Source organism: Sphaeramia orbicularis, chromosome 19 (genome assembly GCF_902148855.1).
Source record: "Sphaeramia orbicularis chromosome 19, fSphaOr1.1, whole genome shotgun sequence".
In the NCBI taxonomy this organism is placed as follows: Eukaryota; Metazoa; Chordata; class Actinopteri; order Kurtiformes; family Apogonidae; genus Sphaeramia; species Sphaeramia orbicularis.
Window position 1 is genome coordinate 30,705,037 of NC_043975.1, and position 21,303 is coordinate 30,726,339.

The 21,303-nt window shown below is 34.7% G+C and overlaps 1 protein-coding gene across 1 annotated transcript; it reads left to right on the plus strand.

The window, feature by feature from the left end:
- Positions 1-242: 242 nt before the first annotated feature.
- slc35g1 (solute carrier family 35 member G1) lies at positions 243-20,061 on the plus strand. The gene is made up of 5 exons (XM_030163133.1): positions 243-938; positions 9,430-9,610; positions 12,677-12,811; positions 15,003-15,199; positions 18,994-20,061. Exons 1-5 carry the CDS (start codon positions 653-655, stop codon positions 19,404-19,406), a joined length of 1,212 nt encoding a protein of 403 aa, XP_030018993.1. The 5' UTR covers positions 243-652; the 3' UTR covers positions 19,407-20,061.
- The last annotated feature ends 1,242 nt before the right edge of the window (positions 20,062-21,303 follow it).

The following is a 21,303-nucleotide window of genomic DNA, read 5'->3' on the forward strand; positions in this document are numbered from 1 at the left end:
CATACACTGTCTTTCAATCCCTGCCTCAAAATATTGTAAATTTTGCTTCCCCACCCTGTATATAATGAGTGGTTCAGATGTGATTAAACAGTATTACATCAGTAGATACTTGGACATTTTCACAAATATGATGAAATCGGTGAAAATATGAGGATTTCTCTGCACATTTTACTGTAAAACTTTTTTGGAGCCTCTGACTGTCCAAATAGGACATTTGTGGTGATGTTGAAAAGCTGTAAAACTGCATCTAACCTGAATAATCTAACTGCATTTATAGAACTAGTGGTTCAGATGTGATTAAACAGTATTAGATCAGTTGATACTTGGCTCTTTTCCTAAACATACTGGCTCAGATGCAGATATGAGGCTTTCAGAGGTGACTAAGCATGTTGTGTTAGGTGTGTTTGCTTCCTCCACCATCACCTCCCTGCTGGGGGCGTGAACGTTGGGTAATGTTTTAGTTGTCCAACAGAGTCGCTGTGGGATCAGTTCTGCCCCCCTGTGGGTAAAGTAAACCAGTGCATGGGAGCTGGGATCCTGCCGTCAAGGTTAGTCATTAACCTTGTCTTGTCAGTCACTCAGGGAACCGCCGGCGGACAGTGGTGGGTGTGTGTGTGGAAGGCATGCTGCCTCTCAGCCCTCACATCTCACCATGGGAGACTGTAACCACTGCGCGCACGAGCGGCCTTTAACGGCAGAGGACGGCGTCACCGTGGTGTTCCACAAAGTTGACAGCCGTGAACGCAACACCGACGACGACCGAGACGTTGAGGGGACAGCAGAGAGAGTCCATCTGCACAGGAACTCCAACGTGTCGTCCGGATGGAATAATGATGATGAGGATGATGATGATGCTGAGGAGACGACAAGAAAGCACCGCGTGGACAGCAGACTATGCCCACCGGCGTCGTGCGTCACAGCCACGAGCGCACGGAAAGGTAGAGCCGCGCGCGGAGTGACACCGGCCTTAAAAGTCGGATTTAGGTCATAAAAATCAGCTGTTTGTAAACATTATTTTTAAAAAAAGAACACGCACACGAGTGAAGGAACAGCCGGGAAAGTAAGCGCTTCCTGCGTGGGCTTACGTTAGAGAACAGAGTAACGTATCGTATTAATGCTCACATCACGTGCAGGCTATTGGCCTATTAGAGAATCAGTCCTGTTAAAGACACACTAATGTGAACTTAAACTACTTCTGTTCTGAATTTACTGTCATTTTAGAACAGTCATGGGTTGTTTTGAGGACCTGAGGCTCCATATGCGAACAAAGATAATGACAATGAAAGCACAAAAGCCTGTTATGGGATCCTTTGCCCTCTTCTAGCAGCCTGTATGTGACCCATATGTGCACAGCTCCAGGTGGGCTCCGTCTATTGTTTGGTTCGATGAGTGCAGGCTGTTGTAAACCAGCTTAACCTTTACATCATCCTTTAAGAGGATGGATGACTAGGCTGGTTTCCACTCAGCTCCGGCTTTCATTTTTTCCCGACCTTTTTTTTCTGTGGTAACAAACCAGGAAGGTGTCAAACTCCTGTAGTATGAGGTATGAGGAAGAAAGACTGGGCTATGTTTGGAAGGCTTAAAGGACAGGTGTCAAACATATGGTCCGTGGACCAAAACCGGTCCGCCTAAGGGTCCAATCCGGCCCGTGGGATGAATTTGTGAAATGCAAAAATTGCACTAAGATATTAACCTTTCATACTTACAGGGTGGGGAAGCAAAATTTATAATATTTTGAGGCAGGGATTGAAAGACAGTGTATGACCAATTAGTTTATTGAAAGTCATGAGAATTTATTTGCCACAAGAAAATGGACATAATAGAAAATGTTTTTATTCTATGTGTCCTCCTTCTTTCTCAATAACTGCCTTCACGCTTCCTGAAACTTGCGCAAGTGTTCCTCAAATATTCGGGTGACAACTTCTCCCATTCTTCTTTAATAGTATCTTCCAGACTTTCTCGTAATAGCTTTGCTCATAGTCGTTCTCTTCTTTACATTATAAACAGTCTTTATAGACACTCCAACTATTTTTGAAATCTCCTTTGGTGTGACGAGTGCATTCAGCAAATCACACACTCTTTGATGGTTGCTTTCCTGATTACTCATATGGGCAAAAGTTTCTGAAAAGGTATGGATAATAGTGTTAGGTATGATTATGACATCAATATATGTTTGGTTTCAAAACAACTGACGTAGTGCCTGCTGAGAAAAAACAACTAAATGTTCATTGTAAATTTTGCTTCCCCACCCTGTATATTCATGGGTTTTGTTGTTTTAGTTCCATATCAGCCAGCACAGTGGACACTTATGCACCATCCCATAATACACTGACATTTGTACCATTACTGAAACTTTGCTGTTCTTGATAAACCTGATCTGCAGTGACATGTTTGAGTGTAAATAAATTGCTATAATAATTGGAAATATGGTCAAATGTGAGAAAACATCAGATTAGCTGCATTAAAAATGTTTTTATTTCATAGTTTTCACACAGTATATCACTTTCTGACCTTGCATTTTAAAGACATGGTTCTTTGCTTCAAAAATTAAACACATGATGTCCAGCTGAATGGACAATTTTTTGGAACTCCATGAAAAATAGGTTCATTTAAAAAAAAAATCAATTGCAATGTTTTTTCGTGCCTAAAAAGGAACACTAAAAAACACTTAGGAAAAAAAAATCTTGACTAAGGTTCTCATAATTCATGCATAAAAGGGTTAACAATCCTTCTAGTTCAGGTTCCACATTCAGAACAATTCAATCTTAAGTGGGCAGGACCAGTCAAATACTATCATAATAACATATTAATAATGACAACTCCAAATTTTTCTCCTTGTAAATGTATATATTTTCATGTATTTACACTAAAAGTATAATTTCGCAAAAATGTGAATAACCTGAACAAATATGAACAACCTGAAATGTCTTAAGAGAAGTAAGTACAATTTTATCAGTTTTCTGCCTGTTATTAAATGTTTTGTGTATTTGTAGATCCACTGTGATCTGTAAGTTATAATGTACATGTGGAAATGATAAACTGAGGCAGAATATTGTTAAAATTACACCTATTTTTTCAGTTTGTTCATGTTATTCACATCATTTGAAAAGATAGTTTGCAGATATAAACCTTTTTATAATGTAAATTTACTTTTTTTTGCTGTAAAACATAGAGAAAAGTTTGGAGTTGACATTATTTATATATTCTTATGATATCATTTTACTGGTTCGGCCCACTTCATATCTAATTTAGTTGAATGTGGCCCCTGAACTAAAATGAGTTTGACACCCCCAGCTTAAAGGACAGGTGTCAAACATACGGTCCGTGGACCAAAACTGGTGCGCCTAAGGGTCCAATCCGGCCTGTGGGATGAATTTGTGAAATGAAAAAATAACACCAGAGATATTGATCCTGTAAAGCTGGGGTATCAAACTCATTTTAGTTCAGGGGCCACATTCACCCCAGTATGATCTCAAGTGGGCCGGACCAGTAAAATAATAACAGTGAAAAAAGTTAAATTACATTATGATAATGTTTACATCTATAGAGTTTCCTTAAAAATCTGAATAACATGAATAACTTGAAATGTCTTAAGAAAAACAAGTGCAATTTAACAATATTCTGCCTCATTTTATCAGTTTATCATTTACACATGTGCATTACAACTTAGCTTACAATTACAAATACAGAAAACATTTAGTAACAGGCAGAATATTGGTAAAATTGCATGTATTTCTCTTAAGACATTTCAGGTTGTTCATATTTGTTCAGGTTATTCACATTTTTTGTAAAAGGATAGTTTATTAATATAAACATTTTCTTGTAATTTTACTTTTTTTCACTAAAACAAAGATAAAATCTGCAGTTTTCATTATTTATAGGTTATTGTGATAATATTTTACTGGTCTGACCCAACTGAGATTTATTTGTTCTGTATGTGGAACCTGAATTAAAATTATTTTTACACCAATGATTGTTAATATCTTCAGTGTAATTCATCCTATGGGCCAGATTGGACCCTTTGGTGGGCCGGATTTGGCCCCCAGGCTGCATGTTTGACACCGGTGCTGTAAAGCCTGAGCCATTAAATCATTGACAGAAAATTCCAGTTCTTTGAAACTGTAGCCTTTATTGGTCCTTCTGAACAACCCACAACATTTTTTTTCAAATATTAATTTCCATGTGTGAGTTTCAATTTTGTATCATATTTGATACATCGGGTCTCAATGCTCAAATAGTATTAGTTTTAAACAAACAGAAACATAATATAACACAAACATGTCTAACAAATTGGTAATTCCTTTTCAAAATTGGCAAAGTTCTGCCTCCTTCCTCATTAACCCATTCATACATAGTGGTCACTACAGTAGACAGCTATTTTCCAGCTGTTCTCTTTTATATTCATGGGTTTTGTTGTTTTAGTTCCGTATCAGCCAACACAGCGGACGCTTATGCACCATCCCATAATACACTGCAATTCATACCATTACTGTAACTTTGCTGTTCTTGATAAACCTGATCTGCAGTAACGTGTTTGAGTGTAAATCAATTGCTTGTTATTGTGATTAGACTATAATTAACAGCTTTTGTTTTTAACAAAAAGGTTTTTTTTTTGCATATTATCTCCATGAAGCGAGTAATAAGTAGTATTAGAGTATGTTAGAATGTGAGGAAACATCAGATTAGCAGCATTAAAAATGTTTTATTTCATAGTTTTCACACAGTATATCAGTAAATATATATTTCTTTGCTTCAAAAATTAAACGCATGGTGTCCAGCTGAGTGGAACTCCATGAAAAATGGGTTCATTAGAAAATTTTCAGTCACATTGTTTTTTTATGCCTATAAAACAAATAAAATACGACTAATAAAAACACTCAGGAAAAAAATCTTTATTAAGGTTCTCATAATTCATGCATGACAGGGTTAATGACAGTCTTGTAGTGTCACTGGAAAGGCCTCTGGGGAACAAATTCCTCCCCCCTGGTGGATTAACTGTGTATTGCATGTATCTAATTGTATACATCAGGTTTTTCAAGAAAAAAAATATCACACTGATCATGTATAGGGCTTCAAAACTCATGTATAAAAAATGATACATTTGGCGTTATAGGGTTAACAATCAAGGATGTTAAAATCATTTTCACATTTCAGGGGTCACATACAGACTAATTCGATCTCAGATGGGTTGGACCAGTAAAACACCATCATAATAATAGTAGTAGTGTAAAAGCAGAAGTACGTTCACATTTACAAACTATACTTTCACAAAAAATGTGATTAACCTGAAATGTCTTAAGAGAAGTAAGTGCAATTTTACCAATATTCTCTCTGTTATTAAATGTTTTGTGTATTTGTATATCCACTGTGATCTGTACGTTGTAACACACATGTGTAAATGATAAACTGAGACATAATATTGTTAAAATTGCAATTATATATATTAAGACATTTTAGGTTGTTTATGTTATTCACACTTTTAAGGAAGGTTTGTAAATGTAAACGTTTTCATAATGTGATTTTACTTTTTTCATTGTAATTGTTTTACTGGTCCAGCCCATTTCATATCATATTGGGCTGAACTAAAATGAGTTTGACACCCCTGCCATAAAGGAAGTGATGAATAAAAAATTAATTAATTAATTAATTAATTAATTAAATTAAAAATACTTTAACCCACTACTTACGTGGCAGTTCCAAAATAGTTTCCTCTCTATATTTAACTTTTTTGATGTGTTTGATCATTATTTGTTATCATATTTTCCTCTGCATTTTGCATTTTTTCAGTGAAAATCAGGTATCTTCCTATATTTAATTTACTGATCATGTAGATATTCTTAAAAGCTCAGATTAAAGTTGATGGTTATTATATCAGAAACAGAAAAAAAATGAAGAAAAAGTGACTTTTTCAGCAAATCTATCATTAACTGAACCTAAACCAAGTGTCTCCATCCACTGCTGTTTATCAAATTCCATGGGTTTTGCTGGTGAATCAATGTTGTAGAAGATAATGGTGTTTCCATGGTAACTACGCAGCCTCTGAACATCCGAATGGGTCATATCTGATGACCATGAAAAGACAACAAACTGTATTTTACACCAATTATTTACATGTATTGATAGAAAAAGTGGATCAGAAGTTATTGAACATTTTAGCTCAGTAGATGCTATTGGTCGCTTGTTGCTGTTTGGGTCTTTATGGGTTAAACATACTTATCTACCAGCATGTGTCTTTAGAAAAATGTAGTACAACAAAAGAAGAACTATTGGACTGGAAATAAAAGACACTAATCCCTTTTATAATTAAATGTTCTCAAGTGTTCATAAGAAAAACAAGAAAACTAAATAATGCTTTAATCTGTTGTCATTTTCTATGGCATTTAAAGTAGTGCTTGGCTTTAATGTATTATTTATCTACTCAATACAGCTGTCCTTTAATTCTAGGTAAATGACAAAAGTCAAAACAAAACTGAGCAGTACAGTATAATGTTAATGTAACACTGTCGCAACAATGCATTATACTCACTAGAAATACACCCGTGTATCTGAGATGATGACTCAAAGTTAGGGAGGATGAACATCACGGCCACTGACCTGGGTTAAGGCTGTAAAACCAACGTAGTTTAGGTTAAAAAAAGAAAAAAGAAAAGAAAAAATCAATAGCTCACATAACACAAAGATAGATTCTTGAGTGACCTTTGGAATGAAATATTATCTTAACCAACACACCAGTGTATTGTTCTACTGATACAATTTGAAAACATTACACCATTCTCTGTTTGGACTGGGTTTTTATCTGGGTCATAGCAAGTGTGAAAACATTCTTTAATCCTCACTGTATTAACCCATAAAGACCCAGTGCTACTTTTGTAGTAGTTCCCAAATTAATTTTTCTCTCTATTTAACCTTTCTTTTTTCCACCTAAGTTTTTATTGAAATTTTATAAACACATAGTCACCAAACACAACAAAAAATGAACAAACCTTGCTTGGGTACACTAGATGACTCTACATTCACATTATTCAGTCCTTCCACCATCCTGAGTTCTGTAATCAGTCCATTTATTCAATTTTTTGTCCATTTGTGCTTTTTTAATCACAGTTTGTGAGTTATTTTTCCCATTGTATATATTCCTTCAATAAATGCAATCTATTGGTCCTTTGTAGGTGGTTCTGTCTTTCCCCAGTTCCTTGTAATAGCTTTTTTGCAAGCCACTAAAAGTACCTTAACCAAGTATATGTTGTTTTCCACTACATTTCAATCAAACAAGTTACACAAATACAGTATATCAGTACATTGGAATCTCACACCCTGTTATTTGTTGTAGCACTCCACACACCATCTCCCAAAACACAGTTATTTTATCACATTTTCAAAAGATGTGTGTGATCTACATCAAATTGTCCGCATTCCCTCCAACACTATTTAACCTTTCTTAAGTGATTTATCACCATTTATCATAGTATTATCCTCTCCATTTTGCGTTTTTTCCGTGAAAATCAGGTATCTTCCTATGTTTATTTTACTTATTATGTACTTTAGTCATCATGCTTAGATTACATTTGCAGGTTATTATATCAAAAAACAGAGAAAACTTGAGAAAAAGTGACTTTTTCAGTAAAATCTCTCAACTGAACATAAACCAAGTGTGTCCATTCACTGTCACTGATCCAACTCCATGGGTTTTACTGGTGAATCAATATTGTAGAAGATGACAGTGTTTCCACGTTCACTACGGAGCCTCTGAACGTCCAAATGGGTCATATCTAATGACCATGAAAAGATGACAAACTGTATTTTACACCAATTTTTAATTCTACAACACTGATTCCCCAGTAAAACCTATGGAGTTGGATTAATGACAGTGGATGGAGACACTTGGTTTATGTTCAGTTAATAATATACAATATTTCCTGAAAACGTTAGTTTTTCTTCATTTTTCTCTGTTTCTAATAATCGTGACAATTAACCCATAAAGACCCAGTGCTACTTTTGTGGCAGTTCCCAAATTATTTTTTTCTCTATATTTAATATTTCCTAAGTGATTTAATCAACACCGTTTACTATAAAATAATTTTCTGTATTTTGTATTTTTTCTGTGAAAATCAGTTTTTTTTTTCCCAATTTTTAATGTATTGATCATATAGATGTTAATAAAAGCTCAGATTAAAGTCAGTGGTTATTGTATTAAAAACAGAGAAAACTGAATAAAACTGACTTTTTCAGTAAAATATATCATAAAACAAGTGTGTCCATCCACTGTCATTGATCCAACTCCATGGGTTTTACTGGTGAATCAGTGTTGTAGAAAATGACAGTGTTTCCATGTTCATTACGGAGCCTCTGAACGTCCAAATGGGTCATATCTGATGACCATGAAAAGATGAAAAACTGCATTTTACACCAATTATTTACATGTATTGATAGGATTAGTGGCTCTAAGGTTATTAACCCATAAAGACCCAAACATCCACCGTCGAACAAAACCATCTGCTGATGTAACTTTAATACCTGTGAATCCATTAATCCTATCAATACATGCAAATAATTGGTGTAAAAAGCAGTTTGTCATCTTTTCATGGTCATCAGGTATGACCCATTTGCACGTTTGGAGGTTCCGTTGTTACCGTGGAAACACCATCATCTTCTACAACATTGATTCACCAGTAAAACCCATGGAGTTTGATAAAAGACAGTGGATGGAGGCATATTCAGTTAATGAAATATTTTATTGAAAAAGTCAGTTTTTCTTCAGGTTTCTTTGTTTCTGATACAATAACCCTTAACTTTAATCTGAGTTTTTATGAACATCTACACGGTCAGTGAATTAAATAAAGAAAAATACATGAATTTCACTGAAAGAATACAAAATGCAGAGGATAATATTATAATAAATGCAATTAATCCCTTAAGAACTATTAAGTAAACTAAAAATTAATTATTTATTATTTATTTAATTATTAAGTAAACTATTAAGTAAACATCCATTTGGGAAGTGCCATAAAAGTAGCACTGGGTCTTTATGGGTTAAACATTTTAGATCAGTAGATGCTTTTGATCACTGGTGGATATTTGGGTCTTTATGGGTTAATTCAAGATTTTTTTTTTTTTTTTGCTTAATTCAAGCAAAAAAAAATCTACCAATGGAACTAGTGAAAATTATCTTGGTAAGATTTCTTAAAATAAGATTTTCAAGATTATTGTCTAAAAATAAGTTCTTATATCTCACTGAAAAGTTACTCTTTAGGTGATTATGTCTTATTTTAAATATGATGAGATATTTTGACTAGAAATGAGAAAAATACACTTGGTAAGATTTTGATTTTTGCAGTGAACATAAGCATAAATCAAGTTTTTACATGTTTTTTTACATTAAATGTGGATCAATATCTCTATCCTCACTATTTGTATTCTCTCTTATTCCCACAGGTTCAGACAAACCAAAGAGATGTCCGGGTTTGGGTTTGTTCTACGCTTTCCTGTCCACAGTTTTTTTCTCCATCATTGCTCTTTTAGTAAAAACCATCGAGGGACTCCACGCCATAGAGATCAGCGCCCTACGCTGTTTCTTCCAGATGCTGTTTGTTGTGCCGCTGCTCATTTACCACAAGTAAGCAAAACAGAAAAAAAAAAAAATCACACTTTTCTGTTTTTCACTGACTGAAACTGTAGGTTTAACATGGATTCATACGATCTATACAATAATTAAAAACCTAAGCCGCAGATGGCTTCAAACATAATTATTCAGTCTTAACATACAGTCGCTGCTCAAACAAGTTAGAGTTGTCAAAATATTGTGAGCTAAAGGTATTATTCCCCTTGTTATTGTTGGTAGAAACAACACTCTGCTACTTCATTACTGGGAGGGTTTTAAATAATGCTTTCCCACATGTATTATTCATCCTCTAAAACAACATTCTATTGACTGGTGTCTTGGAATATACTGTATACTCATCATAAAACACAACATTTAAATCTACAAATAAACAGATTAACCCATAAAGACCCAGTGCTACTTTTGTGTCACTTCCCAAATAGATATTTAACCTTTCTTAAGTTATTTATTGTCATTTATTATAATATTATCTTCTGTATTTTGCATTTTTCACTATAAATCATATTTTCTTATATTTAATTTTCTAGATGTTCATTAAAACTCACAGAAAATTCAAAGGTTAATCTATAAAAACAGAGAAAAATGATGAAAAAGTATCATTTTCAGCAAATATATTAATAATGAATGTAAGAACAAGGGTCTTCAACTCCTGTCATTGATCCAACTCCATGGTTTTTACTGGTGAATCAATGTTGCAGAAGATGACGGTGTTTCCACGGTAACTACGGAGCCTCTGAATGTCCAAATGGGTCATATCTGATGGCCATGAAAAGATGAAAAACTGTATTTTACACCAATTATTTACATGTATTGATAGGATTAGTGGATGAACAAGTATTTAACTTTTTATATCAGTAAATGATTTTGGTCACCGGTGGATGTTTGGGTCTTTATGGGTTAAAAATGTGACTAATGATAATGAGCATTAAAGTCAGTTTAGCCCAAATTCTGCTGAACACACTGCTCTTCAATGTGTGTTTTCCCACTTTGACGCTCCAAAACTCAGCAAATGTGTTTTGCCACAAGGTCTTTTCCAGTCCACAGTTTTGTAGGTAATCATTCGGAAGTTTGAGTTACTCAAGCTTCACACTCCCAGAAAACAAGAAAATGGGCCCTCCCTCCAGCCTGACATTATCATACTGCCCAAAATTGTTAGACAAACTGGCTTTAAACAAACCGGTTTTAGAATGTTTGGGCCTTTATGGGTAATAGCACAGGGGCAGGGTCAAAGGCATCACAGATGGACATCCCACTACTTTTTGATTCATAACTTTTGCACCAGACAAGTTTAAGACAAATATTACATATAATTAGAAAAGGTCTAAATGTCATCTTAAACATACTCAAAGGGCAAAATGTAGTTTCATTTTTTAATTATTTTATTTTATTTTATTTATTTTTAAATGAAAAATATCAAAAACTACTGTGTCACGGATGGACAAAAAAAATTAACAACTATTTTTTGCAAGAATTACAAAGTTCTCAAAAGTGAAGTTCCTATGACATTTTCATCCTAAAATGTATTCAGTGTATACCTTAAACCTTCTATTTTACGACCTAATAATTGGTTAGAGGAAAAAAATATTTGATCATATCTAAATAGCAAGAGTTTTGACAAATGGCAGCGTCACAGATGGACATCAAAAGTAAATATCAAATTAAACCTTTTTTATTTGAATTATCAACATCATATACATTTTTTTTTTTTTACAATTTTTACAACATACAAATAATATTAACATTATATTCAAATGTATTTTGCATAGATATATGCATTTATTAATTTTAAAAACTGAACGCACACACTCAAATTTTTTTTTCACAATTTTTTTCTCATTTCAAAATACATTTTCCCAAATATATAAGTAATTACCTACCCAAAAATATAAGTTTAGTGTAAACTATTGTAATTTAATTTTTTTGACCAGATGTTAAAGGTGCTGGAGACTTTCGTGACCAATTTTTCATCAAATCTGTCAAACCTCAGTCATATCCTCAGTATCATGAATCTGTAAGTCTTTCTGTCATTACTCACCTGAATCTCTTGCATTACAGTGAGCAATTTCAACTTGCCATCCGCCATAAACAAACCGTGTGTTTACATTCAGAGCCAGGAGGGAACTCGGGCATCTTCAGAATTTTGTTGCAACGTGCATTGTGGGAAACACCAGTTGGCGCCGCTGTCTGGCAGCGGCAGATGCTATAGACGATGCAGAAACAGCTAGAGCTCCCTTCCTTCTATGCATATTCCTCCAGCCGTTTCCGTGTTGTGTTTCATCCATATAATATCATGTGCTCGTGCTGCTGCTGTCAGGCGGCGGCACGAGCCTTCGCTTCCCACAATGCACGTCGCGACAAAATTCCGAAGACGCCCGAGTTACTTCCCGACTCTGTTTGCAAACACACGGGTTTGTTTATGGTGGATGGCACGTCAAAATTGCTCACCGTAATGCAAGAGATTCAGGTGAGTAATCACAGAAAGACTTACAGATTCCTGATACTGAGGATATGACTGAGGTTTGACCGATTTGATGAAAAATTGGTCTTGAAAGTCTCCCGTACCTTTAACCTTCCCCTGACTTCACCCACAGACTATTTATTTTATTTACTATTTTCTATTTTAATGAAGCTCACATGTAGGCATTAGGGCATTTAATTTTGACAACTTTTAACAGTCAAAGACGGCATTTCACAGTGACTGACCTTTTTTCAAACAAATTGTCCTATAGTTACTCACAGAAGACTAATCATATAATTTCCAGACTGCAACGCTTGTTTTTATTCATTCACTCATTTCTGCCCATTCATTCATCAACCCATCTGTTCTGTTCCTTGATCTTTGCATCAGTCCATCCATCTATCCATCACTCTCATATTACCTCAATCTGCCCATCTGCCTCTTCAGTTCTCCAGTTCCTTTGTCCATTGAATTAATCATCCTTTTCCATCCATCGCTTACTGAAATTCAAGATAATACTGCACACCTCTGTCTATCCATTTTATTCATCCATCCATTCATCCATATACGCATCCATCATCCTCATATCTCTGCTCCTCCAGGACAGGTTTCCTTGGTCCCAGAGATAAACGTATATATCTGGTGCTTCGTGGTTTCATTGGTTCCAATGCCATGATCATGCTTTTCTATGCCGTTCAGCAGATGCCGCTGGCAGATGCCACAGTCATCATGTTCAGGTGAGAGTAGATAGAAACTTCATTAACTGTTGATTAGTGAAAGTTATATAGAAATAGATGGATTCTATACATGAGTTACTGTACTGCTACCAATGTCTTTTCTACCAATTACTACTTGAATATCTTTTTGGACACATTTTAAAGGGGTTATATGTAGTACTACTCCTGTCAAATATTTATAAATCCCTAAAATTATCATTAAAATGTTTAGAGTAATTATGATTAATGTATGTGTAAGTGTATTGGATTATAGAGATGAACTGAATCTATTCATACCAGTGGGTTGGGGGATTTATGTGACCACTAAAGGGAGTGTAGCGCCGTATTATGTAATAATGGGGCAATATGTAATAATTTAATATTTTTTCACCTCATTATGTAATTACACCACATTTTGTAATAACATGCTGCATTTTGTGATAAAATTTTTGAATGCATTTTGTAATAAACTTTACTGCATTTTGTAAAAACGTGTTATGTATTGTAACAGTTAATACAAATTCTGGGTGTAACCCTTTTTTTAAAAAAAGAAAATGTAGTAAGTTGGTGCATTATGTAATAAACGATTGAACAACCATTGAAATTGATGCCTTAATTGGAAAATCCATATTACCAGCAGAACAACATTAAGCTTTCCAGCTTAATTAGAATTCATTTTAAAAAACTAGTACGATGTTTCATTGGTCAAACCTAAATCAGTGGAGAATGTGTTTGCAAACTAGAGACAAAAGCTGCACTAAGTATTACTGACAAAATGCGCCAAAGTTTATTACAAAATGCATCCAAGAATTTTATTACAAATTACAGCATGTTATTACAAAATGCGGCTTTATTACAAAATGAGGTGAAAAATTATTATATTACAAATTGTGCCATTATTACATAATGCGGCGCAACAGAGAGAAAACTAACACCATGGCAACTTTAACAAAAGTGTCAGAAAGTAATAAGATGTGATGAGAACCACCAAGAACCAGCTCAGAGTCAAAGAAAGTGTCAGAGTGATAAAAGCAACAAGTACTGCTCTAAATGAAAAGAATGGAGTTTGATACTAAAATGTGTGTTTCTTCTACATGTGTGAGTTTGATTATGAGGCTTATGAAGGTTTAAAGTTATTATGGGATGTTATTATCTTTGCTAAGTTTCTGTTTGTTGATCCACAGTTATTGACGACACAAACTGTACAGCAAACAGGTGATTTATGGTTTTACTGTGAAGAAGCTGAAAGTGCTCTAATGTAAAACAGTGGTTCTCAAACTTTTTACAGTGGAGGACCCCCTGAATTATACCTTTTTTTTAGCAAAGCATCCCCAACTCTCGCTTCAACATTTTTGATTGAAAAAAATTTGGCAAAATTTGTTACTGTGTTTCCAAAACTTTGTAAACAGACAACAACATATGCTTAACTGTAATATATTAAAAATACCGAATCTTTAAAAATACATTTTGTGTGCAAAATATAAACTCAAAAGTTCCCTGCTTCATTGATAAAAGAAAAATAAATTAATTGGTCATTAATTAATAAATGAACCTTTCAGCAACAAAAAAATAATTACTTAATTACTCAAATTAACTCATCTTGAGTAATAGAAAATAGAAATGCTCTTAAAATGTTACCAAAGCTTAAACAAGATGATTGACAATAAAACTATCATATAAATGCATTTATTGTGTTTTATATTTTAGCATTAATTCTCATTATTTATTTTGTTTTCAGTTTTGACTTATTTAATGTATTGTCCCCCCAAAATTTCAAGTACCCCCCAGGCTTCTTCCATGTACTCCAGGGGGTACAGATACCCCCATTTGAGAAAGACTGATGTAAACTATCAGCTGATGCATCATGTGACGATCATAAGACGCAGTGTTATTTTGACAAAATAAGCGTCTATGAATTTTTCTTAGGTGAAGAAAACTTGCTGATACCATAATACAGATGTGTGTAAACAATGTGCTTTATACTTTATTCTGTGAGTGATACAGTCTGTTAAATAGGGTTGATTTATTGGTGGTTTTGGTAATATTGTGGTACATGACTTCCCCCTGCTGTTGAGAGTATGGAATACCAGTGCTATATATAACCCCTTTAATAATTACTTTAAAACATAAACATAACCTGACGTATAACACATTGTTTTTTTTTCCTTCTGTTAATCCCTCATTCTCACTGTCCAACTTCCACACTCTGCAGTAATCCTGTCTTTACCTCCCTCCTGGCCTGGATATTTCTGAAGGAGCGATGTACAATCTGGGACTGTGTCTTCACTGTTTTTACTCTCACTGGGGTCATCCTCATCGCCAGACCACCATTCCTCTTTGGCAAACACCTCGGTGGCATTGAGGGAAACTACACCAACCACATTAAGGGGACTGCCGCTGCCTTTGCAGGTAATAAAACAATTTATGAATATAGCTTTATATCACATACATTCACTCAGGAGAAAATATGAAATGATAAAATTCTTACTCAGTCATGTTTCTAGGATTTTATTTTACTCCCTTAACCACACTGAGGTTTCCATGGCAACTGGGTGAACTCATACAGTTTTGGGGGTGATGGGATTTTAATATTTTTTTTATACTAATAATACTCAAAATGGTCATCAGTGTCATAGAAAACACTCTTATGTAGTTCAGTAAATATTTTTATTGATACATAATATAAGCCCAATTCTTAAAAAAATATATAAAATTGGACACTGTGTAATCAATCAGAATCAGAGTACTTTATTAATCCCAGGGGGAAATTATTGTATGTTACAGTTACTCCACTCAAATTTAATAAAAAGTAGCAGGAAAGAAATGATCAATACAACAGAAAAAAAATAGGTTGATAGGACTAATATTTGGGGAGATATTAGAAATTTTGGAATACAATAGTCGTACAATCGCGTTGCTATGCCCAGAATCATAGAATCATCATTGAAGTGGGTTACTTAGCAACAAATAAACAACAGGGGCATGTTGCCATGGTGTCAAATTTCATGTGCGGAAACAGACATGTCAGCTGAGAGGTTATTCAATTGAAAATGCCAGTGGAATTTATCAAGACAGTAAAGAAATGAACTGTATCAGCAGATCTAGAACCCATAGGGAACCATGGGTCAACGCGCAAATCTATATCTATATCTATATATCTCTATCTATCTATCTATCTAGATATCTAGATATATATACACATACATACATACACACACACACACACACACACACACACACATATATATATAAACACTCTATTAACACAAAATTAGAGTAGCAATTTGAACAATATGTACTAGACAATATATTATCAATATGATCATTAAAGAAATACACATAAAAAGTGTGGAAAAATAAGTAATTAATAATAATAATAATAATAATAATAATAGGTAAATAAAAACAAACTCTAAGGATATGTAAATCTAATAAACCTACATTTTATTTTAAAAGAACAGAAGACATACAGGGTGGGGAAGCAAAATTTACAATATTTTGAGGCAGGGATTGAAAGACAGTGTATGACCAATTGGTTTATTGAAAGTCATGAGAATTTATTTGCCACAAGAAAATTGACATAATAGAAAATGTTTTTATTCTATGTGTCCTCCTTCTGTCTCAATAACTGCCTTCACACGCTTCCTGAAACTTGCGCAAGTGTTCCTCAAATATTCAGGTGACAACTTCTCCCATTCTTCTTTAATAGTATCTTCCAGACTTTCTCGTAATAGTTTTGCTCATAGTCATTCTCTTCTTTCCATTATAAACAGTCTTTATGGACACTCCAACTATTTTTGAAATCTTCTTTGGTGTGACGAGTGCATTCAGCAAATCACACACTCTTTGACGTTTGCTTTCCTGATTACTCATATGGGCAAAAGTTTGTGAAAAGGTATGGATAATAGTGTTAGGTATGATTATGACATCAATATATGTTTGGTTTCAAAACAACTGACGTAGTGCCTGCTGAGAAAAAACAACTAAATGTTCATTGTAAATTTTGCTTCCCCACCCTGTATAAAATGTTGAAAAGGAGAAAATGTACAACTTTAAGAAAAAATAGGGTAATTTTCATTGGATCCAAAAAGTTGTGACAAGGCTATGTTCTCTGATCTTTTAACAACAAACTGTGAACATCTAAAACTGGAGGTGAAATGTGAAAGGTCTGCACGACGCACATTCCAATTGAGCATCCAGATTCTTCTAATAGAAAACCATGATGTTATAATTGATGCAGTATTCTGTTTAGAACTGTCTTCTAAAATATGCACAAAAACCAACAGATGTCGTCTGGATGGAACTGTCACACACTGACCACATTTGGAGCATCATGAAATGAAAAGTGGACAAGGCCTGTGAGCAGCTAGAATCCTATTGTGTATCACATAAAAATGGGACATTACTGTCCCAGAACTCCAACCGTTCTTTTCAGTCCACAGATGTTTATGGGCTGTTGTTAAAAGAAAAGGGGGTGCTCCACAGTGGGAAAAATGACCCCATCCCAACTTTTTGGAGATCTGCTGCAGGCATCAAATTCAACTTTAACCTCTTTTTTTTTTGGCTTAAAATGATACATTATCTCAGTTTATACGTTCACTCTGTTTTCTGTAACCTCCTGAGACCCAGGAAAGTAAATGTTTTGGCTTTTTTACATTAAATAATTATCTTTGTTGGAAAAAGTAGAATGCAACATTTTTTCAGATACACTTTTAATTTTGATTGTAATTTTAATTTTAATTTTGTTTTTTATGGAATGTCCTTTGCAGTGGACAGCATTTTTTTTTTGTAAGTAGAGCTGTGAAACTCTTGTCCCCTACAGATGATAAAAATGCAATGCTGGGTCTCAGGAGGATATTCGATTGTGAAAATAAAAATATGTATAAGAAATCTGCAAATCATTACATTCAGTTTATAACGTACATTTTACACAACATATATACATACTGGTGCGTTGACCTGTGGGGATCCAGGGGTTCTAGATGTGGTAGTTTTTATGCTGTTGTGTATTCGTGCATGCTTTACCACATTTGTCCAGCAGTCCCCGCCAAAGCATTTTGGCCATAGCAACTTGATTGTAAGGCTATTGTATTCCAAAATTACTAATATATCCCAAAATATTGGTCCTATCAACTTACCGTTTTCGCTAGTCTGTTCCCTGACCAAAAATGCATAAGTATGCCAAACTGCAGCAGTCAGCACTGTATGGATTTTGCATGAATCCCGAGACACACACACTAACGCACACAGAGGCCACTTGGCTTTTATAATATAGATATTGCAATGATCATGCAAGATTAACCCATAAAGACCCAAACATGCATCACCGACCAAAAGCATCAACTGATTATAAAATATTTAATACCTGTTAATCCACTAATCCTATCAATCCATGTAAATAATTGGCGTAAAATACAGTTTGTCATCTTTTCATGGTCATCAGTTATGACCCATTTGGACGTTCAGAGGCACCGTAGTGAACGTGGAAACACCATCATCTTCTACAGCATTGACTCACCAGTAAAACCCATGGAGTTTGAACAATGACAGTGGATGGAAATGCATGGTTTATGTTCAGTTAATGATACATTTTACTGAAAAAGTCACATTTTCTTCAATTTTCTCAGTTTTTGATATAATAAACCTCATCTTTAATCTGAGCTTTTATGAACATCTTCATGATCAGTCAATTAGATACAGAAAAATACCTGATTTATACTAATAAAATACAAAATACAGAGGATAATATTATAAACTAGAAGCACTCGGAGAGCGCAGACCTCTGCCAAGGCTGATCAGTGCCCCCCCCCCCCCCCCCCCCCGTGGGCCCCCCCACCCCCGATCACCACCAAAATTTAATCATTTCTTCCTTATCCCATTTCCAACAAACCCTGAAAATTTCATCCAAATCTGTCCATAACTTTTTGAGTTATGTTGCACAGTAACGGACAGACAAACAAACAAACAAACAGACAAACAAACAAACCCTGGCAAAAACATAACCTCCTTGGCGGAGGTAATAAATGGCAATAAATCACTAAAGAAAGGTTAGATATAGAGAAAATTTCGTTTGAGAAGTGACATAAAAGTAGGGCTGGGTCTTTATGGGTTGAAAACAGTATTACGTTAAAATCTTAAATGCTTTTCTTTCTGATTTATTGGTGATGTTTTCTTCATCCATTCTCATTCTCCTTTATTCACAGGTGCAATTGGAGCTGCTTTCACTTTTGTTGTTCTTCGCAAGATAGGAAAGAGTGCTCATTACTACCTCTCTGTCTGGTATTACGCCGTCATTGGACTCATGGAGTGCATCATTACTCTATCCGTCCTTGGGGAATGGAAGCTTCCCTCCTGTGGCCGCGATCGCTGGTTGCTGATGTTGATCGCGGTCCTGGGTATTGCCGGTCAGTCCTTCCTCACAAAGGCCCTGCAGATCGAGAAGGCCGGACCTGTGGCTCTGATGAGGACTGTTGATGTGGTCCTGGCGTTCATCTTCCAGTTCATTTTCTTTAACCGTGCGCCGACCTGGTGGAGCCTCGGAGGCGCACTGTGCGTTGTGGCGAGCACCAGCGGAGTAGCGCTTAGAAAATGGTACAGCAACTCTCGTAAGAGCTGAGAGGGAGAAGAGTGAGCACAAAATATTCAAACATTACTTTTTTTTTTTCTTCCATCACTATTATATGTTTCATTGCGACTTTCAGACTCTTCTAGATCTTTAGAGAATTAATCACAAAAATAACCAAGTACATTAAAAAAGGGCTACGAGGTTGTGGCAGTGCATCCTGGATAATTGTAAGACATGACTTTTTGTGAAAATGAACAGAATTCTAAAAAATACTACATCAAGGTTGCTTACCCACACCTTATCCTGCTTTTTCTGCATAAGTCGGGGACATATTTAAGAAAGGATGTCCTCAGTCCCACCCTCCCTTTGCCTTAACCTCAATGAACTGTCCAAAGACAATCCTTCACTGTGGTTTTTGCTGCTTTGGGACCACTCACTTTGTGTCTTAACTCCAGCAAAATCAGCAATAGTAGCACTTAAAAATTTCCTATGCATTAATCCGATGTTTAAGTCAAAATAAGAGATGGAATTTAGTATTATAGTATAAGTACTATTAGAGTTACGTGGTTGTACGGGTCAGCAGGGCCATTCACTCAGGGACTCTGGCCTTTTTCTGATGCCAAAATTATAATGCAGCTCCATATTAATTCACCAAGCATTTATTCCAAAAAAGCTGGAATTCACAGATGCAGCACAATAGTATGATAATACACTGGAAAAAATCTAAATTTTATCAAGTGTATTTTTCTCATTTCTATTCAAAATATCTCACTTAAAATAAGACGTAATCACCTAAAGAGTAACTTTTCAGTGAGATATAAGAACTGATTTTTAAACAATAGATCTTATTTCAAGAAATCTTACCAAGATAGTTATCACTTGTTCCACTGGCAGATTTTTTTGCTTGAATTAAGCAAAAAATCTTGAATTAAGCAAAAAAAAAAATCTTGAATTAAGCAAAAAAAATAAATAAATAAAATCTGCCAAAGGAACAAGTGAAAATTATCTTGACAAGATTTCTTGAAATAAGATTTTCAAGATCTGTTGTCTAAAAATAAGTTCTTATATCTCTCTGAAAAGTTACTCTTTAGGTGATTATGTTTTATTTTAAGTGTGATGAGGTATTTTGCCTAAAAATGAGAAAAATACACTTGGTAGGATTTTGACTTTTGCAGTGTATGTACTTTCCCAATAAATTATTCTCATATCGTTAGCCTCATAGCATAATTGCCTAACTCATACACAAATAGACAAAAGTATTGAGACACATTGAACTCAGGTGTTTCTTTTCTAACGGGTCTGGTATACAAAACAATAACAAATGTCATAATATAGTTTTATGTTGTGATAAATTTCATTATATTGCATTGGTTAGTTTGGTTTAAATTGTTACCTTTGCTTTCAAAATGCCTCAGAGGTGGTTTTTCACCCATTGACCAGGTATTGTAATCATTTTATTGTCTGTCTGTCGTATTATCTGAATAATGCATTGACATATCTCCACCAAATTTTACTGTGGATGCATCTTGGCATAGAGCAGAAACCTATTGAAAGTAGGTGACCTTGACCTATTTTTTCAAGGTCAAACAGCCTTGTGCATTTATAATATCTGAGTACTTTCAAATATAAATATGTATGTAATGAGTTTTACACTAAGACAGTCTAATCTAAATTACAGGGCAGTAACTTTCAACAGAATCTTACACTATATTTGGCCGAGGGGTATTAAAAGTGCACAGCATGTTATGTTACTTTTATTTCTCTCAACATTGATTTTTTTTGTTTTTTTTATCCATGACTGTGATTTTAAATGTTCTCCCTCTAAATTTCTCAAATATTTTTCATGCTCTGACTTTAAATAATAATTTTCTGCCACAACTAACCATCTACTTTCTTCACATCTCACTTAGGAAGAAAAATCTCCCATTAAACTTTAAACCTTTCATAC